At 31.0% G+C, this 24,234-nt stretch overlaps 1 protein-coding gene across 1 annotated transcript in view; it reads right to left on the reverse strand.

Moving 5' to 3' along the window:
• Positions 1–96: 96 nt before the first annotated feature.
• LOC107168339 (uncharacterized) overlaps positions 97–24,234 on the reverse strand; it is a 29,634-nt gene continuing 5,496 nt past the window's right edge. The window contains exons 2-15 of the mRNA XM_089216638.1: positions 22,598–22,779; positions 22,149–22,416; positions 17,086–17,328; positions 15,691–15,765; positions 14,936–15,134; positions 13,465–13,711; positions 11,909–12,105; positions 11,421–11,562; positions 10,507–11,114; positions 8,756–9,360; positions 6,919–7,027; positions 6,587–6,777; positions 5,068–5,292; positions 97–3,089 (exon numbers count right to left, since the gene is read on the reverse strand). Of these exons, the coding sequence (XP_089072764.1) occupies positions 2,704–3,089; positions 5,068–5,292; positions 6,587–6,777; positions 6,919–7,027; positions 8,756–9,360; positions 10,507–11,114; positions 11,421–11,562; positions 11,909–12,105; positions 13,465–13,711; positions 14,936–15,134; positions 15,691–15,765; positions 17,086–17,328; positions 22,149–22,416; positions 22,598–22,756 (3,654 nt within the window). The 5' untranslated portion in view covers positions 22,757–22,779 and the 3' untranslated portion in view covers positions 97–2,703. The remainder of the gene's footprint in view (positions 3,090–5,067; positions 5,293–6,586; positions 6,778–6,918; positions 7,028–8,755; positions 9,361–10,506; positions 11,115–11,420; positions 11,563–11,908; positions 12,106–13,464; positions 13,712–14,935; positions 15,135–15,690; positions 15,766–17,085; positions 17,329–22,148; positions 22,417–22,597; positions 22,780–24,234) is intronic.

Here is a 24,234-nt window from a genome sequence, read left to right on the forward strand (position 1 = left end):
ATAATATTTATTAATAGAATAAATTGTACTGTTTTACACTACTATTTCATTATTAACAACTACAGAAATAATATAACAATTATATAAAATAAATATATTAAATAATAACAACTCGTATTACATTATTAATTATTGGAATCAACATCAAGAATAAATATTTTCTGGAAAATGTTTTATCAGTATAATATATAAAACATTTGTGGGCGTATTATTATTTAGTAATGAAAAAAGCTTTTTTTGCTGATATATTATAATAATTGATTTATGTATTAGATAGCGGTTCCCAACCTTTTTAGTTTCATGGACCACTAATTTTGTAAAAAAATATTTGAGGCCCACCCATAGCATACCTATATACGTTTTCATAAAATTATAATATATATATATATATATATATATATATATACAATATACATGTATATATAGTTATTAGGAACAAAAAATGTTAAAACTTAAAAAAAAATTGTTTATCAAAAAAAACTTAATTATATAATATTTAATACTATATATATGGCCCGCGGCCCAGTACCATGCTGCTCATGGCCCACCAGTGGGCCGCGGCCCATGGGTTGGGAACCGCTGTATTAGAGAAAGGGGTACAACTCGTTCAGTTTATCTTGGCACTTGGTAATTGTAAAATATTTAAAATAGCAGTGGTTTGAAAACAAAATTTTTTTAATACAATAATTTAGGTTTGAACCATTATTTCTTTTAGTCACACTATTGCCGAGTGCCCCGATTAACTGGATGGATTATACATGTATGAAAAATGTGCGTTTATTCATGTAATGTTTTATTTTAACTGTCAAAATTGTATTCAAAAATGTATTAACATTATGCATTTCAGAATTTATAACAAAAAAATATATATGTATAATTTATATTTATAACAATAGTATAGTAACAGTCAGTAAAGTAGTAAGTATAATTTGTATACATTTAAATATTATAATACAATCGTGTATAGGTATACCTATACTATTTTGATAAAAGGTAGGTGGGATAGGAGAATGATAAAATTATTCAAAGTTTATTTGTGTACTTTTACATTGGTAACCAACCCGTAATTATTCACAACTCCTGAAAATTGTGTATGTGTTAATTAATCAAGAATTCGTGAGTCGTTGTAGGTGATGGGATTTTAATAGTTCGAAGGAACGAAATCCGATTTTTTTCCCATAATGAAAATGTCATTGGAAATATCCACCCTGTGTAGGTGGACACAAACGAGTCTAACGAGAAGCATATATATCCATGTCATATGATTTTTCTACTCCGTTAATTGCCTAGAATGATACTTACTGCTGATGGCAGCTACTGCGTACCTACTTACCACTCTGGTGCCTCACAATGTGTATGAGGTATTGGGTGGAGCTGGGTTCTAGGAGCCCGTCTACGAATAATATTAAACTATGATTTGTATGAAACAATTATTGTGCATATGCAACCGTCAATCGATCACACGAGTTTTGAATTTTTGATTTCGTAAAATATCACAGAAGACGATCAGCGGTGGCGCTAGGGGGAGAGGGTGACATACTTTGGATTTGTTCAAGTCCCCGCCCCTCCCACCGTTAAAATCCGAGGTCCCGAAAACTTTGTTTGCTCAGGGCTCGCAAACCTTCCACCGTCACTACAGATGATCCAAACGACAAATGGCTGCTCGAGTTCTACCAATCACCGATGATACTATGCGTCTATGCTTACTGCGTTATAGGTATAACAGTTTTGAAAAAAATGAATATTTTTATGGTCTGTTGCCCGAATGTTGGCAACAACTATTTAATTTTAATAACTATAGATATTAGATTCGTAATTTTCACAAAAATGGTCGGTAGGTATTATTATACTATGTAAAACTGAAGAATTAGTCGAGCCACGTTTTTAGATTGAATTGCTAAACTACTACTCTGCATAAAAAAAAAAAAAAAAAAAAACAAAACATTAATTTGTTTGCAATTCAGTTATGAGTGGGTTGAATAATTTTATGAAAAAAAATGTAATTAAAAATTCTCTTAACTCGCTTAGAGAAATAAAAATATTGATAGAAATTAACTAGAAGAAGTCACAGAGAATGATCTGCTGAATGCAAATTCGCTAAACGTCGTCGATAATAATATGCAACGCTTGTAATGCAGAAAGTGCGGATATCGGGATATGACGACGTCCTCGCGCAAAATGTTGGCTACGAGCCGTCTGAAACGATCGACTAGCCTCAAAATCTAACATCTTAGCTATAAATCAATCAATAGAGCGTCTATTATAAATGGTGGTGGCTCGAACGATTCGATAAATATTTTATAAGTATGATAATACAGCTACAGCCGATCAGTGGCGGTTTTTAGGGGAGGCGAAGGGGGCGCTCGCCCCCCCCCCCTTGGATTTTTTTTGTGTCAACTTTTATGTTCTGTAAGTTATATATGCAACTATTATGGTGGGTGGGGGGCACAAAAATTGAAAATAGCCCCCCCCCCCTTGATGTTTTATCAAAACCGCCACTGCAGCCGATCAACCGAATTCAAATCACTTTTCAGCGACAACAGTGCAGTTCATATTGTACCTGCTATAATAATATTGTTTTATATTCGTACAACGGTGGACGTCTGGGCGTATATTTAATACTAAATCCAACGAGCGCCGCCGTTCGATCTGTAGTCCATCTATGCGGTGGTAGTTTGATAAAAAATAAAATAAAATAATACGCTAAAAGCTTTTAGCGTGAGTGTGGGCAAGCGGCGGATTGCAGTCAACGGCTTGTCCGGGACGACCATCCGGCCGGAACGCGGGTGGGGCCGGTGGACGGTGCAGTTTGTTGTGCACGCCATCCCCAGTTCCTTTGATTGTAAACGTCACGAAATATCGCCTGTTCTTGTCCAACTTGTCGGTAGGTAAGTCGATGGCCTGCGCGCAAGGGCCGTTGCCCAGCTGTAGTGTGATCGGCCTGGACGGGTCCACGTTTCGCAGGCACCGGGTGGTGGTTCCGCCGGATATATCCTGGCCCGTCCGAATGTCAGGCAGGAAGCGGTGACGGCGGCCGTCGTCCGCCGGCGGTTTCGGCATCCGATGGTGGTCCAACCGGAACTTTGGTACTGAAAAATATGCGAACAACGATCATCATCATAATGTGACATGAGTCATGTCGTTCTATATACGAACATCTAAGGATAGATCAATGGTCCTCTAAAGGAGGGGGCCGTAAAAGTGCACCATTTTTGAAAAATTAACACATTCTTAACTACTTTTCTCTAAAAACACCTGCTACGTCAGTGGAATATTTTGGTAGCGGGACAAACACATGGCTAGAGACCATAGGACACATTTTATTGCGGCCTTAGAATGTACTCATTTTAGAACTTTCTTTTCTATAATTTATTGTTGACCTATCAACTTCCTACGTCTAGTAATATTGTGATACAAGACGTGTTTATTTATTGTACAAATTAAACACATAATTTACCATTTTACTTAAAATGTTGTTTCATGAACATTTTAATATAAAGAGCGTATTATTAAATGCATAGGTATTATAAATATTATAACCTATAGAGAATAAAATTCGAAAAAATATATACAAAAATTTAAATTTCAAGATGAAATAAAAAATACCTACCTAGTGTATTAGATAATGCAAGTTCTTTTATTAAAATCATAATTTTCTAGATTTGTTGTAGCGAGATACACAGCTAGCCCAGCTAGGCAATCGATACCTAATGAGTAATGATGAGTCCGAAATGCGTCTTGTTTAATACATAGATAAAGTAGGTGGCCAAATAATTGGAACTTTTATATTTTTATTTATAAGATAAGTAGGTACCTCTATTATAGTAATGTAACGTATATTCGAATAGTTCTATTGTAAATAATTCGAATATTCGAACATTCGAATATCAGTATTCGATACTACAATACCTAATTTGTTTTTTCCGTTTTTCCATGGCAAGCTTTTTATACTATTTATTATTAATAACTAATTTATATCTACACAACTAAAGATAATGTATGTCAATGATTAATCGACCTAAATACGAAAATAGATCTTATCTTGCAGGTACCTGTTCGTAGTTATTTTTTTTGTAACTTATACATTATTATTAATAATAATTTAATTATGATATTCCAGTATTTTGCACAATTTTTATTTTTGTATTTTAATAAATTGCCCTGTCAAATAGTAAATATCGCTGGCTTCGAAGTTCGAATCCACTTCTCGCAGGCTTTTATACGCCATATAATATTATTATTAAACGTTTTGTGTTGCGTGAAAACTTAAACGAATAATTTTCGTTACGTAGTATTGTATTGTAGCATCGAATACTGATATTCGAATGTTCGAATATTCGAATTATTTACGATAGACCTATTCGAATAATTCCCATCACTAGTACCTACCTATATACTCTCCACCTGAGAGAATAGATGCATAACAATTCGCGTTTATTCTATTTATTGTTCCAGAAAAATACATTGCTCTTACTAAAATGTTTGATGTCACAATAAATATAAGTAGGTACCTAGTTCAAATTATGCAAAGTCCATAACATAAAAAATATGTTCTGGAATTTTGTTGATTGATACCTACTGGACTAAACTTCTCGATACTGCCCAGCCATATTTACCACATTATTGTATTTACCTATTTCATGTCTGTAATCATACATTTTAATCTCATAAAAGGGCTGTGCATTGACGTGCACTGGGAAACTGTCCTTCTCCTGGTGACTGACGCTATCAAACAAATCCTTGAAATCCTCATCTCATACCAGGTAAGTACTCAACAATAAAAACTGTCTGTGGTGTGATTATGGGAGGGGGGAATAAATAATATAAATAACGAATTAAATATTTTGTGATAGGTATCATGAAAAGAACCTTCGTAGGTTATTACAATATCAATTCGCCCTTTTAACGGAAACGCAATAATAAAACAGTCGACCTTCGAAATTGCCCTTCTGTGTATTTCCGTGCAGCAGTCTTGTTGTGTCATATTGCACGTGATTGTACGTTATTAAATTAATATTTATTATCATACTTAAAACCCACTCGTGTAAATGGCGGCGTCGTACTCACTGTATGCGGCACAAGGCACACCGGTGTATGCGTGAGTGGCGTGAAAACACCTGTTCGTGGTCCGGACGCACGACAGACAATCGTTTGGATTCTCCAGCACTGTTTTTCCGGCGTCGATCCGGCGCAAAGCTCCGGCCAGTTTTTCCACTTCGTCGATTGACTGCACCCTGGGTACCTTGATTTTGTCGTCAGTCAACGATTGTTTTTGCAATACCAGTAGTTGATCTAAAAATTGATTTTTAGGAAAAAAAAACAAGCATATTTGTTAAGCACACTTTAAAATACAGAATAAGAGTATGCTATAATGTATCCTATGTATAATGTGTATAATATATGTTATGTACACTCTTCGGAGCGCAGAGGGGTGCTTAGGTATCTGATAATTTATTCTTTGATCTCTGATCATAATATAGTTATAAAATATGTAAAAAATTGTGTTAGAAGAAATAACGTGACGTATGGTTACAATGCCCCAAGTTATAGAATCTTTTTAGAAACACTAATTTGTACACAAAAGTATTGAATAAATATAATATCCATATAATATATAATATGTATAAGGTACAAATTCATATGGTTTGCATATTTTAAATAAAAGCTTATGCGTCCATGTCTGCATGAAATTATATTATACATTTAAGGACTACCTATATTATATTATATATTTTAAATAGAAATATTGCATATTACATCATACAATATATACAATATTATAACTTACAAGGTTTTAAAGTAGATACATATTACAAGCCTACAACCTACATAAAATATTTTCAAAGATAAACGGATTTAAAATTAAGTAAGTTATCAAAAGTGAAATATTTAGGTAGCAATAGAGTAAATAATTATAGCTTATTAAACACGTCGTTCACGTGTTATTTTATACATCTGCGAGATTGTAAATCGTAATAACAGGCGTTAAATTATGACGCTAAATATATGACCCTGCACGAGGGGTTTTGTTTGTTGCGTTTTGCAATAACCTAGGTAGCTTTATAAGTACATAAGGTATGACTGTATGAGTGTATGGCATGAAACATTTAACCACAGTGCGTTTCTCAGATACATATACTTTATAACAATAGGTAATTACGATATAACTGTAGAGTAATAGCAAAAATTATATAGATATGACTTATGTGATATACGTATATAATGTATACGTGTATGGATAGTTCTGATGTCAATATTATTAATATTGGAATAGGTAAAACGAAAAGGCAACTTTTACATGAAACGCTTAAAATGTTTACGCTCACTTAAATATTATGCTTACACAGCTCAATATAGACACGCAACCCACGCATGTTGTGTTTAAAATTATTGTGTACTAGGCACTATGTTACATGCAGTGCAACTAAAAATGTAGATAAAATAATATTAATAGTAAAGTGGAACATTTCAAAATGATTCACATACATAGGTATTTAATAATAAAACGATTATTATTCATTGCAGTTTTTTTTTTAAATATAGTTATATTCGATTTTTAGTTTTAACGCAAAGATTATAGACTCACCGTATAAATATTTTTCAAAACGCTTAAACGAAAAGGGTCCGTCGTATCTTTTCAATCCAGTAAACAGTCCTGTATTACCATACTCTTCAACCAGTCGTTTAACCAATACTCGTTCGTCAGACTTACCCGCTCTGATTTGTAATCGTTTTAATTCTGACAGTTGATAAAAAATTAAGCGTTCCAAATTATACCTAAGATAAAATAATACAGTGTGTATCAAACAGATTGTATCGCTGTATTTTACTTCTTTAGATTATCTAATGTCAACTATTCAAATTCAAAATTAATTTAAGATTTTTTTTTTAAATATATATTCTTTATGATCAACTTACTTTCTGCTGCTCAATTGAACAGCTTTCGTTACAGACATGGTGTTTAGATCAGAAGTAGGCGCTAAACTACAATAATTATTCAATCGAGGGATTCGGCTTTTCATTTTTTCTAAAATGAAACATGATCATCAGAATACAATAATATTATTATTTAAATCATTACAATAATACAGATACATAATGTACTGTACCTAATTAGTAATTCACAAACGAAGACAACAGTTTTTTTCTAACTATCCTATATTTTGTTTTAAAACATAACTTGTAACTAATTATTTAGTGAATCTGTTTAAACGTACATTTAGAGATATCCGTTACAATGTGGTATTGTGGTTACTACTTTACGATAAAATGGTACGCGAACAAAGATTTCGATATATACCTAAATATTGTGTAATAAGAATAAATGAAAAAAAAAACCCAGAGGAAGTCCCTTGTAATGCAATAGTTTATTTTGGGTGTATCTACCTATAGAAGTATAGACTAGGTATAGTCGTATTAAATATTTCAATTCAATCACTAATCATTGCATAGGAAAAACGATTTTGGTCGTTATAGCCTATTTTTCTAAGGATATTAGATTCTGAGCGGAGCGAGGAATGTATTGATTTTACCATGATGTACGTTTTTTTTTGTGTCTGTCATCACGTTTTGGGGAAGTAAAAATGCTTCGGTTTCCGACTTCAGTATCTTGTTAGATTATAAAGTGAATCTAGTTGGTACTTTGGGGGGTAAAAAGTAAAAAATTTTGAATATTTTTCTAAATAATTGGGATAAACAAACTAAAAATTAAGGAAAAAATGGGAAATTGTTACGCACAATCAGTTTTCGACAAAATCAATTTTGATTTTTGATGTAACTTTAAAACAAATAACTATAGATACATGAAATTTCCACTAAATGTTTATATAAGTATTATTCTATCCACCATGCAGTTTTCAAAAAGTTTCGACTCAAATTAAACTATTTATAGGCATATGAAATTTTCGATCTTTATTAGTTTTTTTTAAAATTAATATCGATAAAAATGTATTTGTTGAGTATAAAAACTTGAAAATTTAATAAAAGACTCCTAACATATTGTTACAACAGCAGTCGAAAAATAAAATAAATACATAGGCACGATTTTTTTTTATAAGTATTCAAAGTTTGAATTTTGACAATATACGTAAAAATCACAAAAATTCGCGAACTATTTTAGGCTAGAAATTCATAAAAATTTTTCTTTTTAAATCTAAGAGTTGAAAATATTATAATAGGTTCCTTATAAGTTTGTCTATCTTTATCAAAAAAATAATGTCTACCAAAAAGTCAAATTACATTTTTATGAGTGTTTGAAATTAATTAAATTACAAAAAAATATGTCCACCGGATAGTCATATATTGTAATAAGTATTAATAATAAGTAATAATAATCTATAATATATCCTAGACAGATAAACCGTCTCCGCTCAGAATCGTTTTTGGTATACAATGATGTAATATTATCAGTGGGTTCAAATTTAATTCCATCCATTACAGTAACCCACTTGTAACCTACTGTACAGCAAAGCCATATCCACTTTTCCACTTTTTTATAATTTGTTTGTATGAATGTAAGTATTGCGGCGTGTTAAAATTATTTCTCCTTAAATATTGAATTTGGCATAATATGCAATTATATGTCAATAATATTATATCATACATTATTGTATATTCCTATTTTACATATTTTTGTTTTAATTTTTCTCGATTATTTTAAAAAGTACCAATTAATTATAAAAATAAAACTCTGTTGAAAATAAAAAAATAAATAATAATAAAGGATTATTTTAATTTTAAAATATGAAACACTTACTCGAAGTCGATCGCGGTGGTTTTCGCTTGCAACAGTCGGGACACTCACAAGGTCTGTCGTCTTCACGTCCTGCGTCGGGCAACACACTGAAGGCGGTCGGTTCGCCAACGAAGTTTCGACCACCGACGGCGACTCCCACCCCGACATCGCCGTCGGCCGTGGCCGATGGTTGTGGCGTGTCCACGCGATCCAATACTTCGACTATTGCTCTACCGCTCTTGGACTGGCCCGTCGTCGGAGTTTTGCCTCCCTCACGACTCGTCGACCGTTCAGATACATTTCCTTTTTTCGTCACTGTCGCCACACCACCTTTCGCCATCGCCTCACTACCTTTCTTCACCTTCAACGTTGACGCATCATTTTTCATCTGTACCGACGGGCCGTTCGCCACCACCTCGTCAAATTCCTGTTCCACGATAAAGGCCTTCGTCGGATCAACGTCTCTTTTGTCGTGGTTACCTTGCGTTGTCTCTTCGGGTCCCGTCACCGACACCAACGGGTGATCGACGTTACTCTCAACTTTTGCCTTCACTGATGCTTGACCGTCCATTAATCGTATACCGTCCACGTTAGCGTCTAAGTTTTCTGCAGTTGTTTTTGGTTTCCTGTACAATGATACACATCATAATATTGAATGTTTTTATTTTCATAGCGCACTAAGTAATTTGTGTTAACACATTATATGCATTTTAAAAGCCAATGATGGTTCAATACCGAAAAACTGATTAACGTGAGGCTTAGGGCTTTAGATGTAAGTAACAATTTTTTGTTCAAGCCTCGACATGTGTATATTACACATAGTTGTTATCATTTACATTAAAATAACAATGTGGTGTTCAATACTACACATGTAGGGTCCTTACTATAGGTAATATACGGTACTAACTTGGTACAGTGATTAAAATTAAAATAATGTACAAAATATTTATGGTGCGCCTATACTGTACAGCCAATACAGCCATCCAAAGGTGAAAGGGTACAGAATACAGAAAGAACGAATAGATATAATTAATTAACTATGTACCTACTTAATAGCTTTTAAATTTTAAATATTCTTTTAAGTTTTATGGATGTTATAATGTTATATGATAATCGTATATGTATATTGATTAGAACAAAAACAAAAGTTATTACACAGTTAGTTAATTACATTGGTCAGTTTTTCTTGTTATACATTCTGGCATGATGTATAATATATACATATATAATTTTGATATAAAATTGTTATTTAGGAATCGACTATATACTCCGTAATTTTTAATTAAATTTATAGAACTGCCCTAAGTAAGATCTTCGTCGATAACGCGAGAGTACTAAAGTAATATTATCTAAACTATGTGTACAATTATTTATTCTGTGGCCCACATGAAAACAAATTTTTGCTGCATCAGAGCTGTGATGAAAAAAAAACCATGGTCCGATTCCGATGCAGTGAATGGTATATTTTGGGACATTACTTAGATGTGTGCTAACAATATTTGATACCTTAAACCTTGTATCTTCTTAAAATATAACAAATTGTTAAAATTAGTGTAAATAATTTAACTGTGTATTAAAAAGTGTCATCCATACAAATAATCCAAATAATTTACATCACATTAAATCGCGTTATGTTTGAAACGTGTTATTATTATTAAGGAGATGGTTTAACCTTCCTGGACTCCCCTAAACACGCCATTTGTGCATTTAATATAATATATAGAGAATACTACGGAGTAAACGTGAACACTTTTAAAAAGATAAAAACTTACACGCCGTCCCGATCGGGTTCGCCGGGAGCTGGGTTTGTTCCGATGGGTTTGTCACTACCACCGCCACCCACCTCATCGGACGTCGTTTTAACTGTGGTCTCATCTGTACGTAAATCTTGTTGGTCGTCCGCAGTATTCGCTTTGGACGTCGCCTTATCGCGACGCCGACGTCCGCCGCCACTACCGCCCCGAGTAGCCATCCTGTTACCGCGACGCGTGTTCCTGTGCAGTCGTTTTCTGCTAGCAAAATGATCAGCTGCAGCCGCCGCAGCCGAACCGTTTGTCTGTTCTTCGACGCAACCGTCGTCTGCACAGTCATCGTCGTCGTCGTCGTCGACGTTGTCATCGTCGTCGTCGTCGTCGTCGTCTTCGTCATCGTCGTCATAGTGGTCGCCGTCGTCGTAATCGTAGTCGCAGTCGTTGTCACCGTCACCGTCGCCGCCGCAACACATATCGTTTTCGCTGAAACATTTCTTTGGCTCGTTGCCAACGCCCGTCGACTTTTTTCGATGGGCTTTCGGTAACGTACTACCTCCACCTCCGCACGACTTTCTATCGTCTCGCGACTTGCCAACGGTTTTCGTCAACACGTTTGCCCTTATGTGTACCTGTTTGGATTAGAAAACGTACTGCGTAATATACCGTATACCATAAATAGGTTGGGCCACGTCATCACATGGCAACATGCACGTTCCAGAATATCGGGCTCATATTGATTTTCTCGATTATGAACATACACGTAAGTATTTAAAGAAAAACTAAACTAATGGACCAGACTACTAAGTGCTATATACCACAACACAAGAATTTGCTTACGTTATATGGCGTCACCAAGTTTTTTTTATTAAGTTTAACTTTTTCAAAATTTACTTCTACATTATTAACATTTAACGGTAAAAGTAAATTGTATTTACTTGAACTACGCGTCCCTTCGATGCTTTGTTAGGTTTCGGGCTCTCAGCTTTGCGTGAAATTAGTTGTTTTTTCCGACCACCTCCATTACGATATTTTCGGCTAATTGAATCAGATGAATATGAATTTCTTCGAGATTCAATTCTATGAAATAAATATTTAGTACGACCTTAATTATAGCTTGAGACTCATTGAGTTTTTATTATATACGTACTACGTAGATTATGGCGTGTTCACTACCCACAAAGCGTATAAACATTCGTAATTTATAATTAACAAAGTTAAAAGATAAAAAAATGCTCCACTTAACACTATCAACTTTAATAGATGAATTGAAGTTTCAATTGTATAAATATACAAGGTGTACCAAATGTAATTAGTTCAATTTGTTTTAGTATATAAATGCAAATAAATTTAATAAAATTATTAGATAGCAGTTGTTACATTCTTTATAGCTTATATTTAATTAAATTAATATTAAACTACCAACCTTTTAGTCTTAACACGTACAGTAGATTGCTGTTTAGACAAAGTTTTATTTAACTTGCTAGCTGGTTTACCACCAAAAAGATTTAAAAACTTCGCTAAATGTTTATTGTTTTTTCGTAGAGCTACATCAAGTGGTGTCATTCGTTCCCCTTTGATTTTCATTACTGGGTTAATTGATGCTCCGTTATCTAAAATAATCTACATAAATTATTATATATAAAATTAGATGTTTCAATAAATAATTTATAATTAATAATAATTATATTACATTTATTTTATTATATTATATTAATTTGTTAATAATAATAATAAAAAAACATCGGAATCCGTATACATAATACATTATATAAGTACGGCTGATTAGAAAGTTTATGTACTTATAGGTACTTATTAATTTATTATATATTTATAATTGTACGTAGTTGTTTTTTTTTTTTTTTTAATTAACCGACGATTCTTTTTTTGAACAACATCTTTTTAGTTTGATTAACTTAAATTTAGTGAGTGTATAAGTAAATTGTATACCTATGTAAAATGAGTAAATTATAACTTTTTACAAATTTTTAACACTTAATATAGAACTCTTATTCACCTTTTTGGATACGCATTATGCCAATTGTGTGCTACCTGAGGGTCATCTCAAACATTTAATTCGAGGGTCGACAAAAATATTAATAAATATTTATCGTTTTATTGGATTTGTTGAAACAGAGCCGTATTTTTAACACTTGTGAAGTGAATAAAAATTTAAGTTTAAAAATAGGCAAATAAGCAACGAACTTAAGCTTATCCCGAATGAAAACTTAAGAAATAATTGTGGTACATTTGAGACTTCCATTAAATCTGAACTACTCATTTATTATTATAAGGTTAAAAATTATTATCTGTACAACCAATTCTGTAATTTTAATTTATTTAATGAATTTTTATAAATGATAACTGATAAGAATGATTCATGTATTTTCGGGAAAATAATTTAGGTGGTGGATTTTATACTATAAATATTTAATTTTTATAATAATTTATAGTCAAAATTTAAAAACTTATATGTATGGCATGGTAAAACAAAATATAATATAATATAATAAAAACATTCAATATTACTGTAGATCAATAGTCGAACATTTTAAAACGTTAATATTTGTTCGATACACTGATGTACCAATATTGTCTATACATAACGCCGTGTAACTCAATTTATAATTAGCAGTTGCATTATTATAATAAAATAAAACATGAAAATCCACAAATAGCTTACACTTATTCAAACAACTATGTATTAATGTTCAAAGAAAGACCAAATAACAGTCAAATAGTTAACCATATAGATATGTTTTCATCTGGTTATTGCTCTGGAAGTATAGGTAAGTGGTGATTACAATATGAGTACAATATATTTTATTAAAAAATTCCTTTATTTTATTTATTTTGGCCTGCAGCTGAAATTGCCTTAACTGTTAATAAATAATTTATAAGACCGTTTTATACGCAAATACAACCTCATAGTACGTAAATACCTACTATTATATAAAATCATAATTATATAAATTATTCTACCTTACTCATTTCCAAATTGTTGTTAAGAGCAGCGATATGCAATGGTCGTTTACCGTCGTCATCATAATAATCTACAGACTCGGGACGCATTGATATCAGCCAAAGGACTAACTCCTTACGACCCGACCTCGTAGCGTCGTGCAATGGATAACCTCCTTTCGAGTTTCGCAACCATAAATTGGCACCGTGTTCAGCTAAAAGTCGAACCGTTTCCAATTGTCCTTTAAATGCACCGCAATGCGCTGGCCTTAAAGTACAAATAAAACAATTCTGATAATAATTAATAATTATTGCTATATTTCGGAATGATAAGTGATAATGGCATCTGATTTAAGAGTAAACTTATAATTAAAGCTAAATACTGGTATTGTTGTAACACCTTATCAGTGAATCGAAGAGTTTAATTTTGTTAACCAATAGTTGTCGTTTGTTAACTGAAATATTTTAAAAGAGTTATCCGTTTGTCACTTATATATTATCCACCATTTCCAAATAATATACATAGTACAAAATGCTTGATTTGGGGAGGAGGCGCGTGGGTACGGAGTTCCATTTTTTTTTTATTTCTTCTCTAGCATATCTCTTCTATTTTTTTGAAACGTAATAGACGATTGGACTTTTATTACTTAATGAGGTGTTCATAGCCTCCAAACACATTACATTCAAGCCAGTTGATAACAAAAACAAAAAATGCTAAGTGTAATTGTTGTACTTATACTATATGTTAAACGTATTTATCACATAGTTTTTTAGGGCGAGGGTAATTTTCCAAAATAGTTTTCTTATAATGAATATTCTGACTATACGTATAGTTAGCATACTGCTGAATAGATGGGTAAAACATTGCAGTCTTCTCACAATTATTATAAGCCCTCTCTGAACAGCTTTACTGTTGGTGATGTACTGATGTGAAAAAGTTCATTACCTTACAATATTGTGTTCCTTAAGAGGACGTGATATCCACATGTGTTGTCTCCGTCTTACAAGTGCATAACATAGGAAATTTTACTCTTCGCAGAACACGGGTATCTCGGTTAGTTTAAAATTTAGAGTGAATTGACCTCTAATAAAATTTAAAGGTAAGATAGTAACATAGTAACATCTAGCCAATGTCATAGGCTTTTTATCATATTTTAATTTTGAAGCATGTTATGATTTTTTTTGAATTGTAAATAGTTTTAACATCTTAAAAATAGTACCTTGTACAGTGTACACCCTCCTATATTTCCTAAATATATTATAGTATTGTGTATATAAATCAAAAGTCTTGTTAACAATAATGGGGTGAACAATAACGGTTAGGTATATGAGTTATAGGAACGTAACCTTAACCCAACGTCAGCAGCAATTTGTAACGTATTATATGTATATGGTCTTATCGTTGTGTATATAAAAAAAAAATATTAAAAACTATTTTGCAATGTCACATAGTTAGCTAATATATGTTGCGATATTGCGATGATCGTCTTACGTTCTTCCTTTTCCATCCTGTCGATCGGGATTAGCTCCATGTTCCAATAACATCTCAGTTGCGTCCGCGTGGCCTAAGGTCACGGCGTAGAACAGAGGAGAGCAACTGTTGCTGTCCACAGCGTCGACTTCGCATCCACACAATGTCAAAAGTCCGTCGACGCATTCCACGTGTCCTCGACTGGCCGCACAATGCAAAGCTATGCAATAACCATAAAATTTGATTATTATTGATGAAATTCATTTATGATGATCAATCACAGCAGGCGATGACCACTGATCGTCGATCGATAATTATATACTAATAATAATATAATATCAATCTTATGGATCATCATATTGGTATTTTGTAAATGTATAGATTTTAGATGATAGATACCATCGTCTAGTGTACCATCAATGTCGCTGAACCTAATCGTATACATAAACTAAGCGATTACTTCGTATAAATGTATAATAGTTTTAGTCATTTCATATCAGGTTCTAACTTCTAGGGTCAATGAATAATGATTATAACTAACTTTTATCAGTTTGATGAATGATATTATTATTTATTTGTATGGCGAGGGTAGCGCTTTACTCATGGGTAAGTACTATATAGTATATACCATTGATTATAAATTATGCACATTGCACATGCATAGATGATAGATATTATTATTATACGTATATTTCAAAATTCAAAGTAACCTCAGCGATATTTAACACCCCAATTTCCAAATCTCCGACTTTTGTTCCGATTAGTAAAGCAGTTACCTGTCAGTCCGTCTTTGTCATGCGATTCGACGTTTGCTCCACCGTTCACCAAAGTTATGATAGCATCTGCACTACCTGAACAAATTATATTAAAACAATTAATTTAATAATTTAAACCATACAATCATATATACATAAAGTCACAAAAATTATAAAATAAGCAAAATATAAAAAATAAAGTTTATATATCATTATTTATGCAATAAACAGTTATTTCGAGTTTTTACGTTAATATTTAATACTATTTATTAAAATAAATTATTTTGTCCCGTCCTATGTAGCTAGTGCATCATCTATATTACTTACACATATTATTATGCACAATTTGTGTGTACACAAATACGATTAAATAATAATAAATAATATTCAAAACTCTAACAAACTTTCAAATTTCAGGGGATTATCAATGATTGTTAATTCTAATAAAAAATGTATATAATTTATACCTAGGTATAAAGTTATTACATAAGATATAGGTAAATGCCGAGTTCAAATAATATTATGATGAAGGTAGATATCCACTATAGGTGCAAAATAGGTGATCGATAATGATACATGATGATATAATATATATTCTAGTTGTGTCATTAAAATTAAATAATCATTAATACTTTTTTAGTTTTAACCAAACATTAATTTGTAATTTATATTAGTTATAACCCCTCTCCCCCCTCCCACTGGAAATTTTTTTTGTATAAGATGTGCGCCTTGCAGGCCATCATGCTTTTTACATTGAACTGGCGAGATGTGTAGCGATTTGTGACTATCGTTTATATCAGCGGCGTAGCCAGGAGTTTTTTCGGGGGGGGGGGGGGGGGGGCTGATCAATTTTTTACACAGCGGTGCATTAAATACCTATTAGCACGGCCGAAGCTATAGAAAACTAACAAAATAAAGATGACAATTTAAAATTAGTAAAATACAATTTAAGACTTTTTGAGTGAATATTGTAGACCATTGAAATAATTTTTAAATTTTATTAACATTTCAGGGGGGGCTGCAGCCCCCTCAGCCCTCCCCCTGGCTACGCAGTCTGGTTTATATACATTTATACAATTCTGAATTCGTTTACAAAATGCATAATGCAAAAATATAACTGCAGTACATACATCGACTCTGTAAACACAAAAATTATATTAAGTTATAACAGAGCAATGCTTTTAATACAGTTAAAAAACATATTAAGTAATGCCTACACAACATATATTATTTTTATTAAAACGCATTTACTACGAGGAGACGTGCAAGTCACGTTTGGCTCAATATAGTTTACCAACCCAGCTTTCGAAAACTTATTTTAGATTAGGGGCCAAAGGTCTCAATTCAATAAAAAAAAAAAAATGACCATGACACTACTGATAATAAGGTTTGGCGATGGCCGTAAATAATTTATACCCGCGCTGGCCGCCCACAAAATCGGTTGGCGTCCGTGTTTGTCGGTCACGTGGACGTCGGCACCGAACGACAGCAACAACTGCAACACGCGGACACCGGTATTCCGTGCGTCGCCCGAACGACAAGCTCCGTTGCCGCACATCTGAGCTGCGTAATGGATGGCGTATCCGCCGTGTACGTCGGCCGAACTGGTAGTGCCGCCATGGTTGAGTACCAACTCGAGAGCATCCACGTCGGCGCATACTGCGAAAATAATAATATAGACACGGACAAAATGGTGAGACAATTCATCAACGGAAACGATCATGTTGATATATAATGTATATATTTTAAGGGTATCTATGGACAACATATACGAAGCACCCCCTCCCCCTCCTCCCAAAAAAACCCCTATGCACAATTTAAATTGTTTTTTAGATGGCCATTATAATTTATAATTCATCCGTAGACGCAAATTTTTCGAATATAGACCACAACGTACCAACTACTAAATTAGGTACATATTCGTTTAGACTTTTTAATTAAACCGTTTAAAAATACCTTTAATTTATGATTGTTGTCAAAAATTAAATTAGTAACATAAAAATAATGTGCACTGAAGTTATAAATAGTGCTCATGTGACATGTCCTAAGCTTAAAGGTTATAAATTATCTAAATGCTGAGAGATAATATATATATAACTCAAGATACTGAATCTCTGTAAGTTCTTATAAATATTTAAAAATGTACAATACATGTTACATTTAGGGATCGGAAACATTGAGATGATGTCTACATTTTTACATCTGTACATAAGTCAGGTTAACTACGCGGAGGACGAAACTCTGACCGGGATGATTCAAGATTACAATGATTTTGTTTTGTACACATATCATTAGTAAATATCATATAAATTCAAAGTCGTTTGACGTCAATCATTTAAAAAAATATATTAAACAAGAGGAACCACGTAGAACATTTTTAAGGTTTTCGAAAAAATTTCTACAATCATATATTGAAAAATTATTTATTTTTCAACCTTTAATAAAAAATTATACTTTAATAAAATAAGAAATTATTTTAAATTTCCACACAACAAAATAACTATAAAACCAATTATGATAAATGTCATAAAAAATATTTATTTGAAAAGCGTATAAAAAATTGCTATTAGGTATATGCTGTATAACCAATATTTTTTACTGCTCATAAATCAATTGTGTCGAAAACTAGTATTGTATAAATATTCCCGTTTCCTGTAAGTCATTTTTCAAAATATTAAGAAAATTACTGGGAATTTCCTGCATACGATTTCCATAAGAACATACTCAGAGATTAGACAAAATTTTGTAGCGGAATGACCACCCTCATCAATACTGGTAGTTTGAAGCATTTTTTTCTTCTTCACAAAGTGTTATCTCATAACAAAAATATAGTTTTCGTAGTATCTATAGTATTCTATAGTATCTTGTCAGGATACTCAATAATTTAAAAAATCTAACAATAAAGCTTATTATCAGATAGGTAAACTAAATTTTCAAATTTAATATTATTTTATGCGACAATTTAACCACATAATATATGACTCAAAGTCATAGTTATTTAGATAAAAAATGTTTCCAATTTTTTTTTTTTAACAAGCTCAATGTTCATAATATATAAGAAAAATCTAAACTTTGAAAAATAAATTTATAGAACATAATACATAGAACGTATTTTGTTAGATTGCACATATTTTTTAGAGAATGAGGGATTATAGGTTACATGCGTAAGTAGATATATTTTTAACGACCCTCCCCAAGATGATGATACACCACGCAAAAACAAATAAATAATTTAATAGTTATTGATTTTAAAATGACTGTTAAATAAATATTTATATTTATCAGTGACCCAGTAACACAAGGAAGTAAAAAAATGCACCAGACGGAAAATTCTTAGGAAATATTTTTAAATATTTATTTGAAACTTTAACAAACTTATAGACTATATAGTACCTAATCTATATGGCTAAATGTAACGGTAAATTATTATGTAAATACATTTTTAACGACCATTCATAAGACGATATACCACTCAAAATTCACTAAATAATTTAAAAGTTATTTATTTTAAACCTAACTATAATAAAATAAAAATTTATATTTATCAGTGACCCAGTAAAAAAGAAGTTAAAAAATGCATCAGACGCAGTAGATGGTGTGAGTACTTCATCATTATTGAGTATAGGTCACTGTAATGGATGAGTTAAATTCTTAAATTGAATTCAATGATAAATTGTTGCACACAAAAACCGATTCTGACTTCTGAACGAGAATGGACTGTCAGCAATTTCACCCATATTTGATAATATATTTAATATTGCTATTATTGTAATTTATTTATTTTATTAGTATACTAATTTCACCAAAAATAAATCGTACCTATTGTAGTATTATTTTATTTAACATTACTAGCTATTAATCTATTATTAACTTAAAATTCAATACTAACGTATAGAATTACATGAATAGATTCATGTTAAAAATAGCTTCAAATTAATCGATCTTAATTTTTGTGTAAAATAAATAATAATATACACAGTGGCGAAAAGTTTCAAATTCCCATTAATAATTTTAATTATCTTAAAGATTAAAAAATATTTATGTTTTACCTAACTTTCTTTGTTTTCTCAGAGTATTTTGAGAAGTATAGAAATACATTTTACTCTTGACTCTCAAAAGTAGGTACTATATAGGTCGTCTCTTTTCTACAAGTTACCAATTTTAAATTTGATATTCAATAAAGTTTTAGTGACTAAATTATGAGAAGAGTAAAACTGTTTTACTCTTCTCATAATTTAAAAGTTAATATATCATTCGAAAATCTAAAATAATAAGTGCAAAATATAAAATGTACCATATAATATATACATAAGAAGTTGAAATAAAGCTACGATTTTCAACTTCACTATCTTTTCTGGTTTAGTGGTGGTTAAACATCGATAAAATTGTATCCGTTGGATCAAAAAGCTAACTAAGAAATCAAAAAAAAAAGCTATGTAGACTTTATATTGACATCGAATATCAATAGATAATGATTATTATTTTACAAAACACTATGTTGTTTAATAAAATAAATTTAAATAAATATAGAGTTGTTTACACCTAAACTATTATTGTATCTGTATATTGTGTAAATTCATAAAATTGTTGCTAACGTATGTCTCATGCCTCATATTTTGTATTCATAATAGACATAGGTATATACATCATATATTTATTATAATATTAAATGTTTTAATAATATTTTAATCAAATTTTATTTTTACATCAAAATCTATAGTCATAATTATGATTTATGATACACTTTTAACTTGTTGTGTTTTACATGGATTGCACTTATCGAATATGTGACTTGGACAATTTTCTGTCTACTCCCATTACCTATTATAAAGAAAATATTGATTTCAAAACAAATTATTAATCGTTATACCTATTCTATATTTAAAAAAAAAGATATAATATTATTATAGCTCTATTGTATTTTGAATAAAAACTTATGGAAAACCGACTACCTGTGAAAGTTTTTATTCATAGTCACGCAATCTTCTATAAAACAATTCCAGCTATTCAAGTTATATAGCTTATAATAATATAGGTATTAAAATTATATTTCCCCATACCTTATTGTGATCGATTTATAATTATTAATATATAATATATTGTATACTGATTTTTTTCAGATACGCATGTAAGTATTTAATTCGTATTTAATCATATAGAAACATAATTAAAAAAAGTTTAATTCAAACTTTTAAATTTAATATACCAAAAGTGTTATTTAATATTATAAATAACCTACACGGTAAGTATATTTAACAAAGAATAAATATTATCAACCATTAGTCAGTTATTCTTAGATGAATTAAAATATTATATATAATTAGAGACATAAATTTACCATTAGAAAAAATATAGCACTAACTATTATTATTAGATAAAAAAAATTTTGCAAGAAATACAAACACTTAAAATTGTATACATGTATGTGCCAATCAGTGCATGTCAAATTTACAGGTCCCTTTGTCATAAGATATTTTTTTTATTATTTTGGAACATTGAAAAAATGACATGGAAATTGTTCACATTTTTTCTATAGTTAATTGCCTAGAAGTTACACTGCTTATATTCTTTAATCATTAATTTTTAATATGGTACTGCAGTATTTTAGTATTTATGATACTAAAAAAGTGGATACCGTTCCGCCGTATAGTAGATTACAAGTGATTCACTGTAATGAATGAGAATGATGTTAAATATGAATGCAGTGATAATTTAATGTAATTATATACGAAAAACGAATCTGAGCAGAGACAGACTATCAGTGGTAAGTCAGCTTATGATATAATACATACAATTTTCATATTTTGTATATATAGTAACTAATTTATGAATTTTTAGTTTTTACTAGTAATCCATCAACCCATTAAAAAATCTAAAAAAATGTTTAAATTACAGTGAAATAGCTAAGACATTCTTCATTAAAATATCTAATTTAATCCAAATTTAGACTTAAACTAATAACAACAACAAAACTGTGTTTACATTTTTTTTTTAGATTTTTTAATGGATTTATGAATTACTTGTAAAAACTAAAAAAATTATAAATTAGTAATTATTTACAAAATATGAAAATTTTGAAATTTGCAACGATGAATGGATTGATATTGACTTTATTATTATCTAATATTCTAATCGTTCGTTTGACCAAGATAAAATTAGATAGTACATTTACTTCAATTAATCCAATAATTTAGATGTTCATTATATAAAATGAATACCATTTAAAATTCATAAGATTTTCAAAAATCGAATTATGCATTTATAGATGCATTATTTTCAAAATAATATGCGAAAATACGCAAAAAATTTGTTCTATTTAACCGAGAATTATACAAATCGTGGACTTTTTTAACAACCAATAAATTTGGACTCGAGGAAAAAACATGCAAATCCATATAAATCCTATAGCCCTATAGTCATAAGTTCATAAGTCATAATTAATAACTATTATTGATGTGTAAAATACCATAATCATATACCTGTCGCCCAATGTACAGTGGAGTGACCTTCAGCATCTCGTTTATTTGGGTCTGCCTGGCCGGTGACGAGCAGGAATCGAACTAACGGCAAATTACCTGCGATTACAGCCAAATGTAAAGCTGTATGACCATCGTCGTCGGGTATATCGACTATAGATGGATCAGCTTCCAAAAGAAGTTTGGCGCAGTCTGCATCGTCCTCGTCGTTTTCAGCACAGTAGTGCAACGCTGTCTTAAAAACACCATCCCGTTCTACCACTGACAATGGCTATTTGCAAAAAAAAAGAGTTTAATTATCTAAATGAAGCATGACGCGGTGGTGTGAACAATATTATTCTGTTGAATTAAATCAACGATCAGCAGTTTTATGTTAATTATGTAGGATTGTAGGATTGTTACATTTCTACTTAGTTTTTGTTATTTATTAGGTACAATAATTAATTATTTACTTTTTCTTCTAGGATTAGTTTGACTTGTTCGGATCGTCCATACATACATGCTTTCATCAAAGGCGTTAAGCATTTGTCATTGTTAACGTGTGATGGCGATCCATCGAAATATACTCGCTTTCGAAATTCAGTTGTAGTGGTGGTCCGTAATGTAGTCATTATTAAATCGTATTATATCCAACCTTTAACACATTTTTGTACATTTATAACTTTAATAAAAACTTAATAAATGATTATTACGTTTTTGAGATTTAACAATCTTTTTCAATAATAGATATTAATAATAATTGTTGTGCAAATACTGCAAATCATAACATACATAGGCATTTAAAATACACGTTAAAATAATTTTTGTTTTTTTTAATTGTCTAAGCCCGGCAACTATATATTATGATAATTAACTAATATTTTAAACTAAATATATAAAAAAGTGAGAAAGTGAATATCGCTCTGCTGTATAGTAGGTTACAAGTGGGTTACTGTAATGGATGGAATTAAATTTTAATCCACTAATAATATTACATCATTGTATATACGAAAAACGATTCTGAGCGGAGACGATTAGGTTGGGTTAGGTTAAGTTAGGTCATTCGTTTTAAATTCACATCAAAAACCAAACTGATTGTGCGTAAAATTTCACGTTTTTCCCTAAATTTTTAGTTTGTTTATCCCGATTATTTAGAAAAATATTAAGAATTTTTTACTTTTGACTCCCCCTCCCCAAGTACCAACTAGATTCACTTTCTGATCTAACAAGGTACTGAAGTCTCAAAAATCGAAGCATTTTTACTTCCCCAAAACGTGATAACAGACACAAAAAAAAACACACACTCGCTCCGCTCAGAATCTAAAATGGATTTCTATTCTGTCTGTTTGTCCTTTATGCATTTATTCATTCTATCTATATAAAAATATACTGCTAGTATAATCACAGGAAACGAATTTAACACTCAGTTGGAGACATATAAGAGGTAAGATTTTTAACGGGTTACGGGTTATTATTAATTAATTTAAAAATAATTTAACTTTTTATAGATTCTAATCAAAGCAATGTATTGAAGTATTAATTACAGAATGTGGAATGTATTTATTTTACAATGATGTGTGACTTTTTATGTGTCTGTTTAATGAATATATATGTCGAAAAATACTTTGATTTTCAACATTAAGGGTGGGTTCTACTCAAAACTGATATGATTATTTTGGTGTAACTCAAAAATGAATAACCGTCCTACTTGGATGGAACCAGATATGTACCAGGTACCTATACCGATTGGTGAGCTTAGAAAATGATAAAGAATAAAGATATAGGGCTTACGCCATGCATGGATATATCCAGTATGGTTTATATACATATATGGCTCATATGTAAGTAGGTATGCTAAAAAGTAATTCATAAAACATACTATAACTGATAAAAATTATTAAAAAGCAACATTTTTTTTTTGTTTACCTATCTATTAAAAACTATATTTATTATGTTTAGATACATTAATAGAATCGAATATAATTAGATATTGATATTTTTTACTTGTTTACTTTTTTAAGCACTTTTTCATTTTTACGATGATTATGTAAATTATATGAACGTTCTCGAAAAAAGCGAAAATATTGACTGAGCAGCAATAAACAAAATG

This window comes from Diuraphis noxia, unplaced genomic scaffold (assembly GCF_037042655.1).
Source record: "Diuraphis noxia isolate RWA-SAM2 unplaced genomic scaffold, SU_Dnox_SAM2 contig0001, whole genome shotgun sequence".
In the NCBI taxonomy this organism is placed as follows: Eukaryota; Metazoa; Arthropoda; class Insecta; order Hemiptera; family Aphididae; genus Diuraphis; species Diuraphis noxia.